At 39.5% G+C, this 21,599-nt stretch overlaps 2 protein-coding genes across 6 annotated transcripts in view; one reads left to right on the top strand and one right to left on the bottom strand.

Annotated features, from left to right (window-relative positions):
• The window catches only part of mark4a (MAP/microtubule affinity-regulating kinase 4a), a 51,176-nt gene extending 35,806 nt beyond the window's left edge, over positions 1–15,370 (top strand). For 2 of the 5 annotated variants that reach the window (XM_086098404.1, XM_086098405.1), the window contains exons 14-18: positions 719–822; positions 1,473–1,754; positions 3,174–3,256; positions 5,552–5,596; positions 10,313–10,530. In XM_086098404.1, the coding sequence (XP_085954530.1) occupies positions 719–822; positions 1,473–1,754; positions 3,174–3,256; positions 5,552–5,596; positions 10,313–10,377 (579 nt within the window). In that variant the 3' untranslated portion in view covers positions 10,378–10,530. Of the gene's footprint in view, positions 1–718; positions 823–1,472; positions 1,755–3,173; positions 3,257–5,551; positions 5,597–10,312 lie in introns of all 5 variants that reach the window. The other 3 variants (XM_086098401.1, XM_086098402.1, XM_086098406.1) reach the window with 2 other exon arrangements.
• A 1,341-nt stretch (positions 15,371–16,711) lies between these two features.
• Positions 16,712–21,349, bottom strand: ckma (creatine kinase, muscle a). The gene is made up of 8 exons (XM_086098267.1): positions 21,187–21,349; positions 20,039–20,247; positions 19,316–19,470; positions 19,086–19,218; positions 18,563–18,734; positions 17,685–17,808; positions 17,250–17,439; positions 16,712–17,161 (listed from the first exon to the last, which is right to left on the bottom strand). Exons 2-8 carry the CDS (start codon positions 20,229–20,231, stop codon positions 16,983–16,985), a joined length of 1,146 nt encoding a protein of 381 aa, XP_085954393.1. The 5' UTR covers positions 20,232–20,247; positions 21,187–21,349; the 3' UTR covers positions 16,712–16,982.
• Positions 21,350–21,599: the final 250 nt, after the last annotated feature.

Below are 21,599 nucleotides of genomic sequence, written 5' to 3'. Positions count from 1 at the left end.
GTACACAATCACGCAGAACAAGAAGACATGCTTCGTTACTGCCTTGCTTACTGTTACCTCTGGAAGTGTTTTTCATACCAATTCTTACAGTATTTAAGACTAAACTGCCGTGTTTATTTAGCGTGAGTAAGGCATGGTCAGACTTGCAGGTACGTACAATATCAGATTATGTTGCCACTTTAGGAATGTAACTCCATCATAAACTCAGAACCTACTGTGTATTATTTTAAAGCAATACACCACTGAACAGTACAGTATTCGATTAGGTAGGCAGTATATACAAAGGATAAAAATGCAAATATCTATGGCATCTTATTCGATGGCATAATTCCCAATTTTACGTTCGCCGTAGGATGCAATAATACCTTGTGAATGTCTTTGTAGTTATTTTAAGCCATGCAATTTTATGCCTGTTTACAGCACGCATTACGTCACGATGATCACCAAAAATGGCAGATACTGTGCCTAATGCAAAAATATCTCTAAAAAGTACTATAAAATAATAATCGCTCAACATAAATTGACGATTAAATCGGGAAATTGAAATGAACCATTTCACAGAATAACTGGTTAGTTTTTAATAAATGGTGTATTGCTTTAAGTATTAGATATAGCTTTCTGTTCAAGACCACAAAAATGAATGAAATGCAATACATTTGATTATATTCACTTTCCATGTGACTAATATTTGCTTCTCACCTCACTTTTCACTCTAAAGAATAACATCCCTGGAAGCGCAATGACACGCCGAAATACATACGTGTGCACAGATCGCTCAGGGGCTGACAGGCACTCTCTCCTGCAGAATGGCAAAGACAACAGGTACTGCTCTGTGTCATGTCTTTCTTTTTGTTTTCTTTTTGGCAGATTTTTTTTTTCAAGATACAGTAACTCAGAGGGCTCTATTTTCATAGACGGTACATGCGGAAATGCTGGTATATCCTGCTTTCACTGCATGCGTTTGCCAGTTCAGCAGACCGTTCTGGCACAGCAAGGGTGTGTCCTTGAAATTAGGTGGCAGAAAGTTTGTCTAAAGTTACATCTGCTCAGACCATGTCTAAAAACTGGCACAGGTAGTCTTAAACGCAATTTTGGTGAATTTGATTGTTCCACAGGCAGAAAGATACCGAGCTCTACGGATATGTGTGTGGATGTCAGATGCATTTCATTTCATCAAAACCTCGGAATCATTGTAAAAATCAATTTATTGAATGTCTTTCAGGTCCGCAAACATATTTAAGACGCTAGCAGTTATCACCAGCTTTACGTTGTCTGTTGCCACACCGCCCCAAAAGCAGTGACAATGATCGCTGTGTCTGAGTTCACCACCTTTGTAGGGAATGATTGGCAGCAAATGAAGTCGGCTGTGTTCACGCTCACAATGCACACAACATGAAAATAGCGCCCCGCACTAGAAAATAAGGCTCTTTAAAAAAAAATTTTTTTTAACCTTCTATTTTGTTTCATTGTAGCTCGCTGGGCCACCGCATGCCTGCGGCCTCTCCCTCCACACTCAGCATTTCGGGGGCCGGAGCAACATCATCTTCTTCTTCGGATCGATGCCGCTTAACCCGAGGCTCCACAATTCGCAGCACCTTTCACGGGGGACAGCTGAGGGACCGCGGCCCTCCGATTTACTCGGCCCCGCCCACTTCACCCACCTTGTCCCACCATGATGCCAGCCCTTTGCCCCATGCTCGCACCAGGGCCACCTCCAACCTCTTCACCAAACTGACCTCTAAACTCACTCGCAGGTATAGTAACTACAGAGATATTTTATTATTCAGTTCCCTGTACTTTATAATAATCAATAATACAATTAATTTCTAGTGTCATATAAACTATATAAAAACATAAAAATATATATAAAAATGTCCTATCTCAAACTAAATTTACCATTGTGAACAACAACTTAAAAAAATTAGAACACGGCTTTAAGTATTCATTAACATCGTGTTTTTAAATTTGGATGTTTATTCTGCTGTTGTGTGGAGTGAAAGTTGCCCTGAAGATTTCAAGTGTTAAATAAAAGCAAGAAGGTAAAAATCTGTAATAATACCATGAAACAACTAGACTCGGTGCAATTTTTGCAGAAATTGTGTGGGAATGCTGGAAGCTTAATGATAATAGCTGAATGCTAAGTTTGAATGCTTATGAAAGAAATTGAAAGATAAATTATGTGAAAATAACAAATGTTTAATTGTAGTTAAATGACAAATTAATAAAAAGAAAACTTGAACCGCAATCTGTCTAAGGTGGGATTTATTCATTTAAGAGAAATTATAATCAATTTCCTGAAATGATAGTCAGTTGGTATCAAACCATTGAATTTATTAAAATGTGGTCCAAGCGGGATTTGAGCCCAGGTTCTCCGTGGTGGGAGGCAATTGCTCTAAGCACTGAGCGAACTTGACCTGTTCAAATTCATGGCTAATGGTGTATTTATTTAGAAAAGTGTCATCTGATGTTGAAAGCCAACATGCATTTAATCATTTCAGTGAAATTATAGTGCATTTCCTGGTATGATAGTCACTCGGTATACAAGTATATATATATATATATATATATATATATATATATATATATATATATATATATATATATATATATATATATATATCTTAGCATAATGGCCATGGATATGTTTGCAATGTACAGTAGGAGGTGGGATTCGAATCCGCGACCTCCTGGTTACTGGACAATGCACTCAAAGAGCTGGTAATGATTAGAAATTGTATGTATGGAAGTGGACGTGGAAAGTGGGACTTAGAAAAAGTTCGATGTCAGTCACATTGAAAAGGAATGGGGAAAAGTTGATGCTTCCAGCATTCCCACAATAAAAAAGTTTATTCTCTTCAACTCGAGTTCAACCCTGCTAGGATTCATGCGTATTAGAATGTTTATTCATATTAGCGTCTTTGCAAGACCATCTGTGGCCCCAGATTATCCCTCGTACCCCTCTTCCTCTCGTCGCCATAATCACACATGACTAATTGAATCAAACCACAGCTTTAGCCTTGCCACTCAATTCCCGTACCACATCTCTCCTTGACCAGTTGGTCTCCTGCGATTCAATTATATCTCTTGTATCTCTTGAACCCTTCACCGCTCTTACCCTATATTCCGTCTTCACCATTGTTTCTTATTCTGCTTTCCTACTGTCATGGCATCAGGGTCAACCTTGACCCGTCCAAGCGCCAGGGCTCAAACAAATCAGTGTCGGGTTGCACTCTTCCACAAGGATCAAAAACCGTTAGTAAGTTCCCGTGTGTCTTGCTTATTTCTTGTGTGCCTGCGCTGCTCCGTTGTCTGCCTAGTCACACAGGAGTTACATCAGTCTGTGAATGCCTCACTGATTTTTCTGTATGGCTCCTTGTATTAATAATTGCTACTCTGCATGTTGTTGTTGTTTTTACTCTTCATAGTATTTTCTTTCTTATACAGTAGGTTTTAAGCATGACTTAGCATTTTGTTGTTGTTGTTGTTTTGTTTTTGTGTTTTGGGGTGGGGTGGGGGGGGTCATTGTAATCATCAGTGGAGACTCTCATTGAGTGTTAACTCTCTATCCAACAGTTCATCTAAGTATGACCATATACTCTGGTTACATTGAACACACTTAAGCCATAATGTGAAAACTTGACAACATACAACAAATTAACTACATATGCAGCAAGCCAGTCAACTCCCACAAGTGAAGTATGTTGAACTGAAGTGACTGTAACAGGAAGTCAAACAGACATATAATGAGACATTTTTTTATACCCATTAATTTAGCAGTTTAATCACTGCTCTGCATTTAATATGACATATGCAACAACAACGCAAAACGGCACCATCTGGTAGGTTACAGCCACTGTAATGCATTGTACATTTCATACGATATTGATACGACATGAAATGATTGTGGAAACAGGCTCACTTTTGATACCTGAAAGTCCATGTCTGTCCTTTTTTTTTTTTTATTACGTCACTATAGAGTGTGTCGCAAAGGAGAGGCATAGTCCACTTAACCCAGATTTTGACTAATATTTGAGTTGGGAAAACCTGAACACCACTAGACCAAAGAGCAGTAATTGTTCACATCCACAGTGCAGGTTCATTGTGTAACAAAAACTCCACAACCTCTTGGAAAAACTGTGGAACTGCAATTTAACGGACTCATTGGGGGAAAGGGTGGTCTGTTACACTGAAGTACTTTTTCGTGCCTTAAAAACTCCTAGAACCATACAAAATTATTGCTTTGTGTGTGTGTGGGGGGGGGGGGGTTAGCCTTAACCACAATGTTAGCACTTTCTTTTTCACATGTTGCAATTTGATCTCATTGATCGGGCTTTACAACAACAACAAAAAACAACAACAACTGTGTACAGTACCAACAATAGCATGTTCGAGAGATGCATACAGGACTAGCACCTGAGTTAGGGTGACCAGATTTCCAAGATGAAAAAGTGTAATATTATAATTTCACCGAATTTCATCGGTATTCAATCTTCATCCAAGGGGCTTTGGGGGGGCAGCCGACATGCACATCAATCGCTAATGCTTAATGTTATCTTAGTCGCTAAACAAGTCAATGCAGTGCACTCACCATTATCCTACCTTTTTTGCTCGGTCCTGATAGCTACTGGAAGCTGGCTGTGCCGTTTACCTCGCGCCAGTCACACATAGTAAATAGAAATATAGCCTACCACTTGTGTTGTCGCGACTGATGACAGTAGGACTACATTTCATCTATGAACCTAACCTGAATTTAAAAAAAAAACATGTGACGCAATGGTAAGCTAATGTCCATGCTGTCCATTTCCTTAGATAGAACAGGCAGCCCTGCTGACATGGCCACTACGAATATACTGTACATGTATTGCTTTTGAAAGGAAAAAAGCCCCTGCGAACATGTCGCTGTTGCTTTTTAGCCTGCTCTAGTCTGTTTATACTGTCAATAATGGAACAAACAGACTTTGAAAGGTACTGTACAAAGGGTCGTTTTGAGTGGACCAGACACTTTTTTCTGACTGTTGAATCCGGGGCCCTTTGGTTCTGGGGTCGTTACATCGATGTTCCACTGTACTCAAACAGTGTGTGTGTACGCTCCACTAACCAGGACACAAAAAGCAAAACGATATGTAGTCATGAAAGTGCATTCACAGTGGATCTCCACAACACATATGTCTCTTTCATGTAGTTCTCATGCCTGATTAAGTCAGTTTATTGATCGTGATGGCAGTGTTGCAGTGCAGCAGCTGCGGGGTGAATGGCCTGCATACGTTATGTGCTCAATGTTGCCAGAGAGTTTTCATTATCAATTTGTGGTCAATGGGTTGAAACTCATTAAATGTTTATTCTATGTGTTACAATAACGTGCACTGTTGTACTATGAAGAGCAATCAATGCATGCTTTCAATTGAAGTGAGCTAGGTTGTAAGGTTACTGGACATTATGTGCGTATGGCCTGCTTGTTGTTGATGCTTGCTTTTTCTGAATGCCGTTTCATCGCAACGTTTTCGGTCGCTCTGCTCTGGATTACCTCTTATGTTGTATCTCTGTCTTCCAGGGTCACAAATGAATCTGAGGGAATCAGGAGATTTGCGATCACAAGGTCAGTGTGCTTGTCACGTACAAAAGTCTTATTTACTGTGTTCTTGCGTTTGAGTATAATAGAAGTAGCCATATTGACTATGTTTACTTGCAGTCAATATCCCTTACAAAGAAAGGCCATGAAAACAGGAGTGTAGCCAGAAAATTTTCATTGGGGTGACCAATGTGATTTTATAATAAATAAATACATACATACATACATACATACATACATACATACATACATACATACATACATACATACATACATACATACATAAATAACTTTAAAAAATGCAGCAATACATAAATAAAATCAAATATAATAAATACAAATATAATAAAAATAATATAAAAACAATATTAATAAAATTAATAGCATTAATAATAGTAATTAATAATAATCAAATCATCATAAAAAAATCTAATATAATCAATGAAAATAAAATAAAATAATATAAAAACATAATAAAATTAATAACATTAATAATAATGATAATCAATAATAATAATCCTAAATAAATATAATCTAATATAATACATATAAATGAAATAGTAATAATATAAAAATAATAATAATACAATTAATTACATTAATAATAATAATTAATAATAATAATAATAATGAAGAAAAATCTCAAATATATTTAAGGTATGGGGTGGCCAGAGAGTGACCATGTAGCTCCGCCCCTGCATGTAAATTTGCGCAAAAACCTGAATATGCTCTTCGTCGGGTTAACCCCTGGGTTCTAACATGAATACAGTATTTGGTCATATAATATAAACGCGATCAGGGTACCAGGGTATCTTAGAACGAACCATTGGTTTGTGTTCTACGCATGCTCTATTCGCAAGAAATCTTGGTCTTCTGAGTACAGGAACTACTTGTATATGCGGTGGCCATCTTACATTGCTAAGCGAGCCCAGCATGAATACATTGATTTCTCCGAAGCGCTTTCACCTTATTTTCTGTCTCTACATCGGTATACACACACATATATGTGGATGTGTTTTTACAAAATCAGGCGTATGTCACGGAGATTAGTTTTGAGTAAATAGAAAAAACTCGTATGCCAGAGACACAGTTCTTTGCACTGATGTTTACTGTGGGCTTAGCTTTTTACACCACAGACACACAAAATGGTGTATAACGAAATTAACTTTGCTTTACAAAATATATAAAACATAAAATACAAATACACATATAGATACCACTTTGGCCTGCTAGTGAACAAGCAGGGGTACTTAATGTGACTTATTTAGCTTCCCTATATCTGCAACTTGCGCGAGGTCAAGCTGTCTGCTAACAACTGCTGCGAGCTGCATCGACCACTACTTTGCTAGCGGAAAACAGGAAGTGACCTAATCGTGCTCTAGAAGTTAAACATGTAAATTTTAGCCTTTTAATTTAACTTGCAAACTAATTATTATTAACTATATAGTCCTACAAATTACACAAAGAAAATTAAGGGGAAAAAACAATGCACATAAAAATATAAGTTGCGCACCATGTTAAACTTTCAATTAGCATTAGACAGAGTTTGGCCAACTCAGTTTCAGCAGGGTAACAAGATGGCGTCCATATGTCATGTGAATCACTGCTGGTCACATGACATATGGACACCATCTTGTTACCCTGTTGAAACTGAGTTGGCCAAACTCTCTCTATATACGGCTCTGGCATTAGAGAAACAACAGTTCCTCCTAGTGGCGAAAAACAAAATTACAGGTAGACTTCCAACAACTGTTACAGATCGTTTTGACAAAAATGTCAATTTTGAGATTTCTCCAAAAAGAACCCAATTAAGGTCTCTATTTTAATTTCCCAGCAGTACAAAATTTTAAATTTTGGTCTAAGTTTATAAAAATAAGTGATTTTGTAGCCAAGCTGCTAGCGAGCGCCGCGTCTTTGGCTTCTGTTCCAAAATAAACCGGCGATCGCCTCTAACATCATTCACAAAAGATTTATATAAATTGACTCAACAACCAATAAAGGTCGCAAACACCATAATGTGTCCCTGAGCATAAAATTGAACAAAAGCCAGATGCGCGTACAGCTGCGTGTTGAATAACAAGATGCACATTTATGCGATACGACTGTATGTGCTCGGTCTTACCTTAAAGCAGATCATCATGTGATCCGAACATCGACAAATAATACAAAGTTGGTCATATTGTTTATGTTTCTATTTGTGGATTAAAGATTTTCTACTTTTGGTATTAAAATATTGTAACATGGTGACACGCTTAGTAACAAAGGCATGCAGTCAGTGCTGTATATAATATATTGGCCTATGAAAAAGCATTGGAGTTACAGTTGATTGACAAAGAGACAGTTAACTTAAGATGACGTGAATACTCTTTATTTTACGAACTGATTTAAAAACTTTTGAAACGAATATGTGGGCTTCCTGCCGATTCGCAGCCAAAAATATAGGGCGGCCCATCGGGAATTGTCCCGCCTATTCCAGATGGCCCAGGCCGGGCCTGCTCATGACTGATGACACATCAAGTACGTCATTGACAAATCAGTCTGCATACTACCACCACAATTTTCCACTTTATGCTCCTTTAAGAGGGATGAAATGTTAATGTTTGTTATGAAATATGAAACCTGGAGGTGAAAAGATGATGGTGAATCACGATGGTCACTAAGCCATCCTTGCCCCCTAATGCAAAGCAGTGCATATTTAGAATGACTTGTAAATACTATACAGTGCTGATGTGTTCCTAACTTCCTTATGTATTACATTGACGGGGGGGACCCAACACCACACCACCAAATAGTGTTGAACTATTAAAATGTCATATTTTATTCTGTGGTCAAATGTATTTGAGGTGTAATATCCATGATGATAATATATCATCATGGATATGGTTGCTATGGACCTTTAAAGGAATACAAGACTTGTGAAAAACTAACCAGCTATCCTGTGAAATGGTTAATTTCAACTCTTCCCTGAAAAAATTGTCAATTTATGTTGGGCGATTATGATTTTTTTTTAATGAATATTTTTGCATTACATACAGTATTGGTCATTTTGATCATAGTGACGTGTCGCGTACGTAAACGCGCATATATGACATGGCCGCTAATGACAACAAAACCAATTATTGCGTCCCACGGCGGACATCAAAGGTGGAATTACTTCCTATAGCAAAGAAGCACTTCTTCAAAAGCAGTACAGCCACGGAGGACTCGCCAAAGATTTTTATCCAGCCGAAAGCCGGATGAAAGTGGCCGACTCATTCAGTCGGCAGGCTCATAGCGAGTCAAAGTTGGGGACCGTCTACAAGTTGCATGTTACAGAGGCTCAAATTACCAGTCCAGTAAGTCACCATTGAGATTATTCACTCTGAAAATGTAATTTGTGGACGGTCCCTAACATCCGGGTGACTTTGACTCTGACAGGCCACGCTACATGGTGTGTGCTAAGCACGCTTTAGCCCACATTAGGAGAGGCCACCCCCCACCGCCCCAGCCCCACACGGAATGACATGAAACCTGACATGCTGAGGATTTTACTCTGATCAGAATTGGCGCAATAATTGGAATTCTTGCCCATTACGTTAGCAAACTCCCATTGAAATGAACGAAGGATTTCGTTTACACACGGAATACGTCATCACGATCATGTGACCAGGATAATGGCGTTCACCACGGTGTGTTCTTATTTTTATACTTAAATCGGTTTAAAAGAAAATTCAGGGAATAAGATGCCAGAGATATTTGCACTTTTACTCTTTGTACACAATGCCTAATCCAATACTGGAAAATGAGTTATAAGTCTTGTATCGCTTTAATAACCTGCCAACTTTGAAATTGCTCTAACTTATTAAATTTTTGAGATACCACAACATATTATACATCATTTGAAAGGGAATTAAATATAGAGTTAGAATATATGAATATCTCTATTTTCATTTTCAAAGACATAAGCCTGATTTTGTGAAAACGCATCACATATACGTGAATATAAGTCCTTGCGTCTGGCGCACAACCCACCGGAAATAAACAAGCTCAGGCTGACAAACATGGCGATGCAGCACAGAACACTTTTGGAGTAAGGAAGAAACTGACTATTTTATTAGTGTGGTGAGCGACATGTTTTTTAATGAAGAATTAGTAAACAATAATGTATTTTATTGACCTTAGAAAGCCGAAATGACGTCTGTTTGCGTGATGACATTGCCCGTGCGTCACGGTTTAAATCTGTGGAGGACCAAAACTGCCAAATAAAATAAAATAAGTAAATTAATAAATACATAAATAAATGACTAAAAGTTTAAATAAAAACGGATATAAAAAATAATTCAAAAATTTAATTCCTCCCCAAAAATATAAATGGAAATAAAAACAACTATATATATATATATATATATATATATATATATATATATATATATATGTATATATATAAAACAAATACAAAATAAAAGACGAGATAAAAAAAATTCAAATATCAAATTAAATGTCGAAGTGAATACAAAAGTAAATATATAAATATGTATTTATTTCCACATTTTTATTTTTTAAATCTCGTTTTTTATTTTATTTTTGCTTTTATTTTTTTATAGATATATATTGTTGTTTTTAGATCGGGTTTTGTATAAGGGAGTAACATCTGTCCGTTCACGCATGTAAACGAGTTATCCCGGATGTTTCAGAAACTGGAGTTTTTGGCTTAACCGGAATATTGACTGCATGTAAACATGGTTATTATGTCTGCCTTTGCAGTTGCCATCTACCTGGGTATCAAAAAGCGTCCGAGCCCAGGGCCCTCGGACGTGGCTGGGATCTAAGAAGCAGTGGGCGGCGGGACCCTGCGGAGGTTGTACTGGCTCTGCAGGAGGCAGCACTCGGATGTGGCTGCCAGGTGCACCATGCTGGCCCCTTTCTGCTCTCCTGCACCCACGGCGCGGCAGGGGGCCGTGTGGCTTTTGAGGCCGAGGTGTGCCATCTCTCCACGGGCACCTCTGGGACTTCAAACGGGGTGCGCTACACACGACTCTGGGGGGCACCGCTAGCTTTTCGGGACATCGCCACCCAAATATCCAAGGATCTTGAACTCTGAATGGAGGGTGGGCTTAACCGTGGGTTTGGGGATGTGTCGGTGTGTGCGCGAGTGTTGGAAAGAGTGTTTATGTGTGGAAAGGGAAGGGAGTTGGGACAATTTTAAAATGATACAATAGAGAAGTGACAAGGGGCTGGATTGGAGAGAAATCACTTCTCTTCCCAGCTTGTTCACAACTTCCCCACACATGGACACACGCACACCCACACACACACACACACACACACACACACACACACACACACACTCACTCACACTCACACTCACACTTCACCCTCACAAAGACACACACACACTGAGGGAACCCCCCCTCACCCAAACCACTCCCAATGCCCCCTCCATCCAGTCACCCCACAAAAGCTCAGCTCTCCTCGCTGATAAATTTCACCCACTGGACCTGGATCTGACTGAATCTAGTTAAATATTTTTTACTACTACTCTAGCCATAATTATAATATTATTTTTTAATTTATTGCTCTGATGGTTGTTTTTATTCACTATTATTTTTACTAGTGCAGAAAAACATGAATTGTGTCATCCTCTTTTAAAAATTGATATATGAGATGGTCGGGCTTTTCACTTTAATTCATTTATTTATTCAGCCATTTATTTATTTTTAATTTTGGCAGTTTTGGTCTTCTATAAAAGAAAACTGCTTTGATTGGTCACAAAGAGGATGCAGGCATCTCATTCAATGAATGCAGCTTTTTTTGTTCATTTTCAATGCTCACCCTCCAATTGTAATGTACTGAAAAGATTTTCACATGGTTCTACTTGAAAAAATTAATACCCTGGCTAAATTTGGACGGGACATTTATATATTTACAACATACATCTGATCTAGCCATTGTATATACCGCTTGTCCTCATGAGGGTAGCATGTGAGCTGAAGCATATCACAGCTGGCTTTGGAATGGTGGAATGACCCTAGACTGGTCGGAGGTTACACCTATTGGCAAATGAGAGCCTTCAGTTAACCTTTAAAAGCATGTTTTCTGGGGCAATGTCCCTGTGGTATGGTGACAAAGACTGTTTTCTCAAAATTGTTTAATCAGGGATAACCTATACCATGTTTTTTTAGACCATAAGGCCCCCTCAAAATCCTTTATCCATTCTCTTTAATTCAAAGTCCTTCCTAATACGTTAGCGTTGTCATTCTCATTCGCATCTAATTGCTATCAGGTGTCTATGTTTTCATCACACCAGATCTAGATCTAGAGCTACTTTCTGCTTGTATGTGAGAATCATGGGAAATGCTACGGTCAGACCAGTTGAGCGTTTCTGGGGGTACTTTTCTAACGTCAGAATGTGGGACTGCGAAGTCGCAAAAATTTTGGGCTAATGGTGAGTGTATTGGGTTGTTTGTAGCTGTTGAACTGTCAAATAGGATAGCATTTAGCATTAGCCAAAGTAATAACACAACCACAACAACAACACCAGATTGAGTAGTGATGGTCAACCTTTATTTTAATTTTTTTGTCCGAGAAGGATATTGCACCTAATACGTACATTGGAAATACGGTGCGTCTAATGGGCCGCAAAGTGCGGGAAGTCATTTTCAAAATGTTAAAAAAGCAAAAGCAATTATCAACCAGACGCTACCTTGTCCACAAATAGATAGTATTCACTGACATCACAGGAACGCAAGTCGGCCCCTCATGGCGGGTCAACTTTCCAGCGTACTCAGTTGTGTTTGTATTGTGTTTACACCGAATGTTCTTTTGTTATTGATGAATGTCACCCCCAACTTCCTCTCACGTTACTTGTGTAAGCAAGGACGTATACGAAAGATTTAGCTCAACAGTCCTTGCAGCAGTACACGTTGAAGCGTTTGATTAGTGGAATCGATTGGATTACAAACATTTGACGATGTTACTGCCCGGAGCAGACTATATGGCCACATATGCTCTGAGGTAGGATGGCTCTCAAAACACAGACATTCTTGCATCTTCTGTACTTTTGGCTTTTATTGTTTGCTATGTACATTTATCATTTGTGAATTTGAGGTGAAAAATCTTGGGTTATTTATTTTATAACCAAGTTAACTAGTTCCCCGACCGCGCTAGCTAACTTGGTAGCTAGTAGCTACTAGCGCTAGCATGTTACAACAAAAACAACAATAACATTGTTTATTCATCATTTATTTTCGTACACTTTAACAACAATTTCAACTTTTGGGCTGCTGCGAAAGGAAAATATGAGACCTTCAGGAGGGCATTTGGAGCAGCTAGCCATAGCTAGCAGCTCACAAATATCACGATTGCATTTTGGTAAAAGCATTTTTACCATCTTACAATGACACTGACCTTAATCAAAATGGTCAGAACACACTTTGGAAGACTTTGTCGATTGGAAATCCTTTCGATTTATCTTTGCAATTCCGGACACTTCTTTGGTCGTTCCCATTCTACATTCTATGGACCCATGACGGCACACAATGTGGGGCAAATTACGTCATGTGAATACTATCAAGAAGTACATTATCACTTAAACACATCTCAAATTTGGCCAGGGTATGAATAATATTACGGTTTAACTGTACATAAAACTGATATAAGAAGCGCTCCGATTTTGCGTTATCATGCTTGTTTGCAGCATCCGACTTGTCATCCCTTCACCTTTTCTTCAAATGCACAGCAATGAGACAGCAATTCTGACACATACTGGGGAGAATCCATCTAAACCTGTAGCTCTCATTCACTTTTATGAAGTATGGTTTCACGGTACCATGGGCAGCTGAGGATGTGGCAATTATAATTGCCCTTGAGGGTAGCCTCAACTGATTTACTTTCAGTGCAATGCAGCACTTGTGCCCAACTGCGCCATTACAAAAAAAAAAAAAAAAAAGTAGATGAGCCAAGTAGCAAAACACAGAAGTACACAGAAAAATACACTCCATCCTCTTCTACTTGTTGTGGCACAGTATATAAACTTGTCTGTCCATTCTTGATGACTGTGGGCTGTTGCGTATAAAAGTGGAGTACCATGGAAAGGCATGATGAAGGCATTGTGGACGTTTTTTTCTTCTTGTTAGTCCAGTTGCCTTTAAAGTGAACTACCCCAGCGCCTTCACACAGTATATATTTAATGTACAAAAAGGAAGAGACAGAAAGAGCGGCGACTGCTTTCTATTCTCCCTCCCTGTTTTGAGTGAATACCGTACTGTGATTTACGTAGGCTGCAGAGATAATGTTTTTGGGCTGCTGATTTACTGTTAATACTATTTCTCAATTGTGGCTTTTCTCCATCACCCATCATCCCCCATGTCCATTTCCTTTCCAAATCAGCAACTCTATGAAACAGGGATGCCAACCTCAACCATCTGCCACCTTCAAGTTCAGTCATTCCAATAAGGATTTGGCTTTCCTCAATCTTCTATTTGTACTGGGAACCATTATACAATCATGTTACAGACCAATGTATAACATCTTTTCATTGCTGATTGATGTGTGCTTTTTCAGCCGGGGACGGGGGAGATTGGGTTTGACCTGACCTCCTCTTTAGGGTGAAAAGCAATGTGGACACCAGGAGTCTCTCCCTGTCCTCTTCCTGAGCGTTAACTCGTTGTGGTATATATTTGCATTAGGTAATATAGACCTCAATGCACTTTGCTTTGACTTGAATCAGCTCCTTCCAGTGGACATTTATGGGATACTCACAATTAGCCACTGGAGGGCGCCAATGTCTTAAATGTGAAACACTTCAATTTGTGGATATTTGCACAGATACTTAATTTATTTTTTAGAATAATATCATTAAAACAGGATTTATATCAGTCAGTTGTTGACTGTATATTAAATTTATGAAAATAGTATATATCTTAGAGCTCAAGGTTTATTTATAGCTAGAGCAAGAGAACGTCAATCTAATTTAAAGCTGTTTCTGTCAGTGACAATGAGAAAACCAACCCACTTGCAATCCCGCATGACTTCAGTGTTGGATTCAAAGGGAGAAATGAAACATGATTCACAGCTAGGATTGGTAGCTTTGTGAAATGAAGACTGGACCTAAATCGACAGTATCAAGGAGTGCTCGATGTGGCTGCAAGCTTTCCCCCTCAAACACATGGACAGACAGCTTTTGGATAGAACACAGTGACTTCACATTGCTCACTACATCCAGGGCATATTCAGGCTCATGAAAAGGTATGCCTGCTTATAGAACTGTATCTGCATAACCTACTAAAAGAGAAACCCTTCAGTTTAGAATCCCTATTTCAATTGGGAATCACAAAGCATTTAGCTATCCTTGACGTGATCGAAGCCCTGTTACATTCAAGCCATAAAAAGCTGTGCCACTGACTGGGTTGTTTATCAGCTGAAGCATTGCAGTAGAAACAACCAAAAACAAACAAAACAAAAAAACGGCTAACGAGCAAACAACTCATTCCGAGTGGAGGATGGATGGACGTTAATTTAAAAGTGCATCTATTAAACTTTTTCTTTTAACCTTTGTTGGCAAAGGTTGTTTTGCCAGATGGTACAGTATTTTTAGTCCTAGAGGGCTCAGTATTAAACATGCACTATTGTCCGAAAAAGATTTTGGAAAGAAAAGTATGTATGCAAAAGAGCCTCGATGAGACTGATGAAAAGTTTAGTAGCCTTTTCACTGCTTTTAATTCCTCCCTCTAAAAAACAACAACTGTAAACTGAGCTTGAATGGTTGTGATATTTACAGGAGAACATGGAGCTGAAGATTAATAAAATTCACTGATGTTGGCATTCTTTGTTTCACTTTGTCTTAGTTTTTAATGTGCACACTTGTCATCAATCAGAATAGATATGGCCATAAGTGTTTTCATTTATTCACACAAATGATTTGCAATAAACAGCATGTTATTGGACAATATAATCCCATGTTTAATTTAAAAGATTTCACAACAACATTCCAAAATGATGCACTGTAGGTTAATTAAACACCCTAAATGTTCAATGGGTGTGATTGTGATTGTGAGTGTAAATGGTTCATCTACAGTACAGGGTAGGCCAAAGGTTTGGACATGCACACATCTCATTCAATGCATTTTATTTATTGTGGGAATGTTGTTTCTAACCATTATTAGTATTATTATATCAGGCATTTTTTATTCTCCACACCTTTTTGCCATTAACAACTCCCACATAATACTTTACTACTACCAATTTACACCATTCAAATTTCAACTTGCTTAAAAAATTCATGCCTCCCAGGGTATCTATCATCTGATTCCACATTACTTGCAGTACACAATTTAACGTTAAATATCAACTTTTCCCCATTCATTTTCAATGTGACAAACATTGAAAAAAGTCACTTTCCACGCAGTGTGTGTGTTAGTTTTTTTGGTGTGTGTGCATTTTTTCTATTAGATATCAGTAGTTCCACTTTTCCATCTAAATTAATGAAGGGTACTTTCAGATAACACTTTTCATAAGCATTCAGCTATTAGCATTCAGCTTTCAGCATTCCCACGCAATTTCTGCAGAAATTGCACAAAGTCTAGTGCTGTTCTACTGTTTTATAGCCTAGTGTTTGTAAATGCATCACGCGACTCACGGGAAGGGAGCGGGGAGTGCAAGCGGACGGAGTAGGAGAGGCAAACATTGGAGGTTGTTGCTCGTGTCGGCACTTTCATCTGAGGCTGTTCTTTTTTTCAACTTACTTGAGAGACATTGCATAAGTGGACGTCGGTCAATGTTTTCATTTCATCATTAGTCAGCCCGTGACCTGGTTATTGATGATCCCACTGACGAACAAAAACCCACTTACGGCAATGCCAAGTTTCTCGTTCTTTGTCAACAAAATGAGCGTCCGTCATTGATGGACAATATTGACGGGAAGCCCACCTCTGCAAACTACCAAGCAACGAAATTGACTTGACAGGTGCAACCTGAAAGAAAGAAACATGAAAAACAATGAGGGAGACAGGACGGAAAGCGCCCCAAGATCTTAGATGTGAAAGGAAGATGGAAATATTAGGCTGGGTCAAAACTGAGAATTCAATGAAAAAAAATGGACAACATTAGTTTCAAATGTGTTCTTCTTCCAGTGATAAAAAAAGAAATAAAGAACACACGGATTCATGCGTTTGTTAATGGGGCTTTTTTATTGAGCAGTGAACATTTTCAATAATTATTACTTTTTATTGCCACGTTTGCCAGGTGAGCCTAGCTCAGTGGGGATTGATCCTAGGGTGTTAACAACCAACACAGGATAACATGAACAAAGATGGAAGGAGCAATAGGTGAGTAGAGTCAAGAGTCTCTCGGTGAGCTTCTGTGTCCTCTGTGTTCACACCAGTTGGAGCGATTGCACATGAAATGGTCATGAGAACAAAAACATGATTGTTCCTCTTTACTTCTGGGAAGGGATCATGCTGTCAATGGCCTCTCCCTTCTCCAGCTTTTTCTCCATCTCCACCATCAGCTTGACACCATCAACCACCATCTGGACCTGCTCGACCTCAGAGGAACCCAGACGATCAGCGTTGGAGATGTCAAACACACCACCCACGGACGCAGTGTCTACACCGCCTTTTGAGAATCAGGACAGAGGTTGTTAAGAAATTGGAGACTTCACTGCTCTGCAGAGAGTTTGTGAGAAGAAGAGCTTCATTCATACCTGTGCCACGCTTTTGCAGACGCAGCCTGGTTAGGATCTCATCAAACTTGGGGTGTGTGCTCAGCTTAGGCAGCTTGACATGAACACCACCACGCAGACCAGTTCCCAGGTTGGAGGGGCAGGTCAGGATGTAGCCCAAATGCTTGTTCCACATGAAGCCATGGTTGTGCTTCTTGAAGATCTCCTCAATCTGGTGACCAAAGAAAGAAGGAATGTCAAAGAAACCCTTCTCTTTGGTAACACTTCTTCAGGGCAAGATTCAGGGGTGTCAAATCCAGTTTGGCTTTAGCCACTGATGTTTCTACTCAACTGGCAAGTAAACGAGCTCCCCGGGGAGTCAAGTAGGAGCACCTGTGGCTAAAATCAAACTGGGAGCGTTTTTACTTTCTGGACCTGGATTTGACACCTCTGGCAGGATAAGAGTTTTTGTCATACCTTCTGAAGGCCAACACAGAAGCGCCTAAAGACCTCCCTCATGTTGCCGCCCTTTTGCATGGAGATGACGCGCAGGTGATCCTCCTCATTCACCCAGACCAAGAAAGTCTTGTTGTCGTTGTGCCTTGTGATGGAAACAAAGGAAAAACAGGGGATCGAAAGTGACATTATACATACTTGTATGTTTACTCACACCAATATTTTAGGACTGAGTATAGTCATTGCTGACCACATTTACTTCTAGTTCCCACAGCTGGTAATTCTAGTTGAATTGTAACAAAATATTAACTCGTTCACTCCCAGCCATTTTCACTGAAGCAACCCCCTTCGCTCCTGGCTGTTTTACTGGATTTTGACTGAATTTGCAGGGCCAACACTATATTGTGTTCTATTGCTATAAAAACATGGAACCTAACAAACGAAAGATTAGAATCTCTTCTTTCATCAGGAAAAAAATAATATTTGTATCTGCAGCAAAAATTAGCATTAGAATATAGCTAAGTTTCATCATTATTCACAAACCAGTTGAAAATACTGGCAAAAAGAGCTTGTTGCAACATCTCTCTCTTATCTCTCTGCTACTCTGCTGCCACCTGCTGGCGTTTTCTTTTTTGTAATTCCTACCATTGCTTTAAGTGACCTCTTCATTTCAGAAGCTGTATCAAAGCCTTTGATATGCTCTAGCATAAAAAACCTATAAATATGTTTTGGGGAGTGCAGGACAAAGTATTAAAAAACTTATTTATAGGTTTTTGGGTTTGAATGAGTTAATAATGTCCATGACTGTATAGCATCGTTCATCAAAACATGTCCATAAAGTGGTTTCCTTATTTCTTTTATCACTCCATATTTCATATCATTCAACAGTTCATACCCACCAGATGCCTCTGGCATCAGGCCAGTCACGGGCCATTCCAGCGCAAGTGAGAAGAGGGGAGACGGGCTTGTCAAACAGGAAGTGATCAGCGATAAGCTGCTCCTGTTCAGCATCAGTCATGGACTTCAGGGGGTAGTATTTTCCCTTGAACTCATTATCCAGGCTGGTCAAAGCTGAAGAGATGTGTATTATTAGGAAATGACAAGGTTTGGTCTATAACGTAACCTGCTTCAAATGATAAGAAACTAGATTTAACAATTTATCATGAATTTCTTGAAAGCAGCGTATTGTTTACATCCTGTCTTACTACCCAAGTGTTTTAATCAGACGTGTCAAATCCAGGTCCAGAAAGTAAAAATCCTGCCACATTTTAGCTTTAGCCACAGGTGGTTCTACTCCACCGGCAGGTAAACAAGCTCCCAGGTGCCAGTTGAGTAGAATCATCTTTGGGTAAAGCCAGTGGCAGGGTTTTTGCTTTCTGGACTTGGATTTGACGCCTCTGGTTTTAATGCACTCAATCGTACCCTCAACGGACAGCTTCTCAATTAGTCTGCGCTCGCCACGGCTGTTGTGAGGTGGCAGGGTGAATCCCTTGATGCTGCGGCCAGTACGGACACGGCTGGACAGAACATAGTTGGGATCCAAGTCATCACCACCCTATTTACAATCACACAAGAATCATGTTAGGGTGAAGTTATGCACACATTATTAATAGCCCTGCTTAATTTTATTTTAGTTTGTCTTCATTAAAGACCTTCAGGTTCTCGAAATTCAGGTCAGTCTTGTGGTTGTCATTGGGGCCGTATCCACTGTGACGGTCGGAGATGATAGGGTCCAGGAGATCTTTGAAAACCTCGTAGGACTCCTCATCACCAGCAACGCAGCCAACGGTCATGATGAAGGGGTGACCTAAGTAATAAATTGGTTTATTAGAAGATAAAAAATCTTATTGGTTTATTGATGCATTTAACTCATTCACTCCCAGCCATTTTCACTGAAGCAAGCCCCTTCGCTCCCGGCGGTTTTACTGGATTTTGACTAATTTTGCAAGGCCCACATAATATTGTGTTCTATTGCTATAAAAACATGAAACCTACCAAAAGAAAGATTAGAGTCTCTTCTTTCATCAGGAAAATGTATGTATTTGTATCTGCAGAAATTAGCATTAGAATATAGCTAAGTTTCATCATTATTCACAAACGTGTTGAAAACACTGGGAAAAAGAGCTTATTGCCATAGCCCTAGTCGATCTCTTATACTCTGCTGCCACCTGCTGGCCGTTTTTTGTAATAACTACCATTGCTTTAAGCAACATCTTCAGGTCAGAAGCTGCCTTCTGTATTCTCTGGCATAAATAAAAAAACAACAACATATAAATAAGTTTTTGGGACCATGCATATATTATTAATATATATATAGAACGTGTTTATACGTTTTTGAGAGCAAATTAATTAATTATCAAATGACTGTGCCATACCAGGGTTGTCAACACCAGTCTGGATGATATCATCCACGGTGTAGCCACTAGGTGTCTGCTTGTCCCTCAGCTTGGCATACATTTCCTTGGTCAGAACCTTGGCCATGTGGTTGTTGTGCTTGGACAAGTCAGGAAACTCTTCCTCAACTTTGTAGTTGAGCTTGAAGTTGTTGTGGGTGTTTCCGAAAGGCATGGTTGCTTCTCTAACACTGCAAAGAGACGCAAACACGTGGAAAATACAAGTAAGCTGATATGATTATGAAGTGAAAAATGACATGATATGGAATAGCTCAAAAGAGACAGCTGCAGTCGTTTTATGTGCCTCAGAGGAATCCTGGTTACATGTCTTACACCATTTCCAATGTATCATATGTCCAGTTAAAATAGAGTGGCTTGGGAGGGAGGGGGAGTGATGAAGGAGTATTTTTAGTTTCATCATGTCTGCCTGCAAATCATGTCTCCAAATTGTCCTCAAGATATACAGTAAGCTGGAAAAAAAATTCTCAACCTTGTTCTCATTATAGCCTACTGGTTAGCATGTTCAGCATGCTAACAAGTGCTCTAGTCTACTACACAGGCCATTCGTTTCTTTGTCTAAAGCACTGGTTCTCAACCCTGGTTCTAAAGCACCCCTACCCAGCCTGTTTTCCATGTCTCTCTCAGCCAACACAGCTGAGGATCGTTATCAGGCTTCATGCAGAGCTTGCGGATCAGCTGATCGTTTGAAACACATGTGTTGGCTGTGGGAGACATGGAAAACAGGCTGGATAGGGGTACTTAAGGGACCACGGTTGAGAACCACTGGTCTAAAGAATGTATTACTTGCAATACCAACTAATGCATGCAATGGTAAAAGTGGCACATGACAAGATGATTTGTTTAAATAAATACCAAAAACTTTTTGAAACTGCTTGATCTTTGCATATGTATGTAAGTCAAATGGTCTTGATCACCCTAAAGATTACACAGTATACAGTCAGTTATGGCACCCTAAAACCACTGCATACGTGTCCTCTCGTCAAACATCAATAAATCTAGGTTGCGTCATAGTAAAATCCTTGTAAAAAGAGAATTATTGGCATTTGGCACATCTTTTTAGGCTTCTCAGAATCCTCAACCGAATCTTACTAATAAAATGCAATAATTACCTGCACACTAGACAAGAATAGAGGTAACAGTCCTTGGGATCAGATCCTGTTCACTGCGGCCAAATTAGGGGTCACCCAGTTTGGAAGGTCTTTGCTCCCTGTTTATATACTGGGCAGACACTCAACCATTGGCCTTGCCATTTTAGTGCCTGCTCTGCTCTGATTGGCCAGTATCTGTGCATGAATAGTCTCCTCCGATACACGCTTTATGACAGGGCACACCTCAGTCAGCCAAGAAGGGCGCCCGCAGCTGTAGCGTCAACCCCCACCCCCCATCACACCAACACCCGCCCATACATAGCACCAATGGATGGTAAGAGAATCTGAGCAGTGAAGGGGTCACAAGGGTAGATGTGTCACCAGGTTAGGCGGGGGGAAGCTGAGCTAGGTTTTTTCAAAGCATGTCACACAGA

This window comes from Leptonotus elevatus, chromosome 16 (assembly GCF_054856555.1).
Source record: "Leptonotus elevatus isolate MCC_2025b chromosome 16, RoL_Lele_1.0, whole genome shotgun sequence".
NCBI classification, from domain to species: domain Eukaryota; kingdom Metazoa; phylum Chordata; class Actinopteri; order Syngnathiformes; family Syngnathidae; genus Leptonotus; species Leptonotus elevatus.
This window is presented reverse-complemented; position numbering and strand designations above follow the sequence as displayed.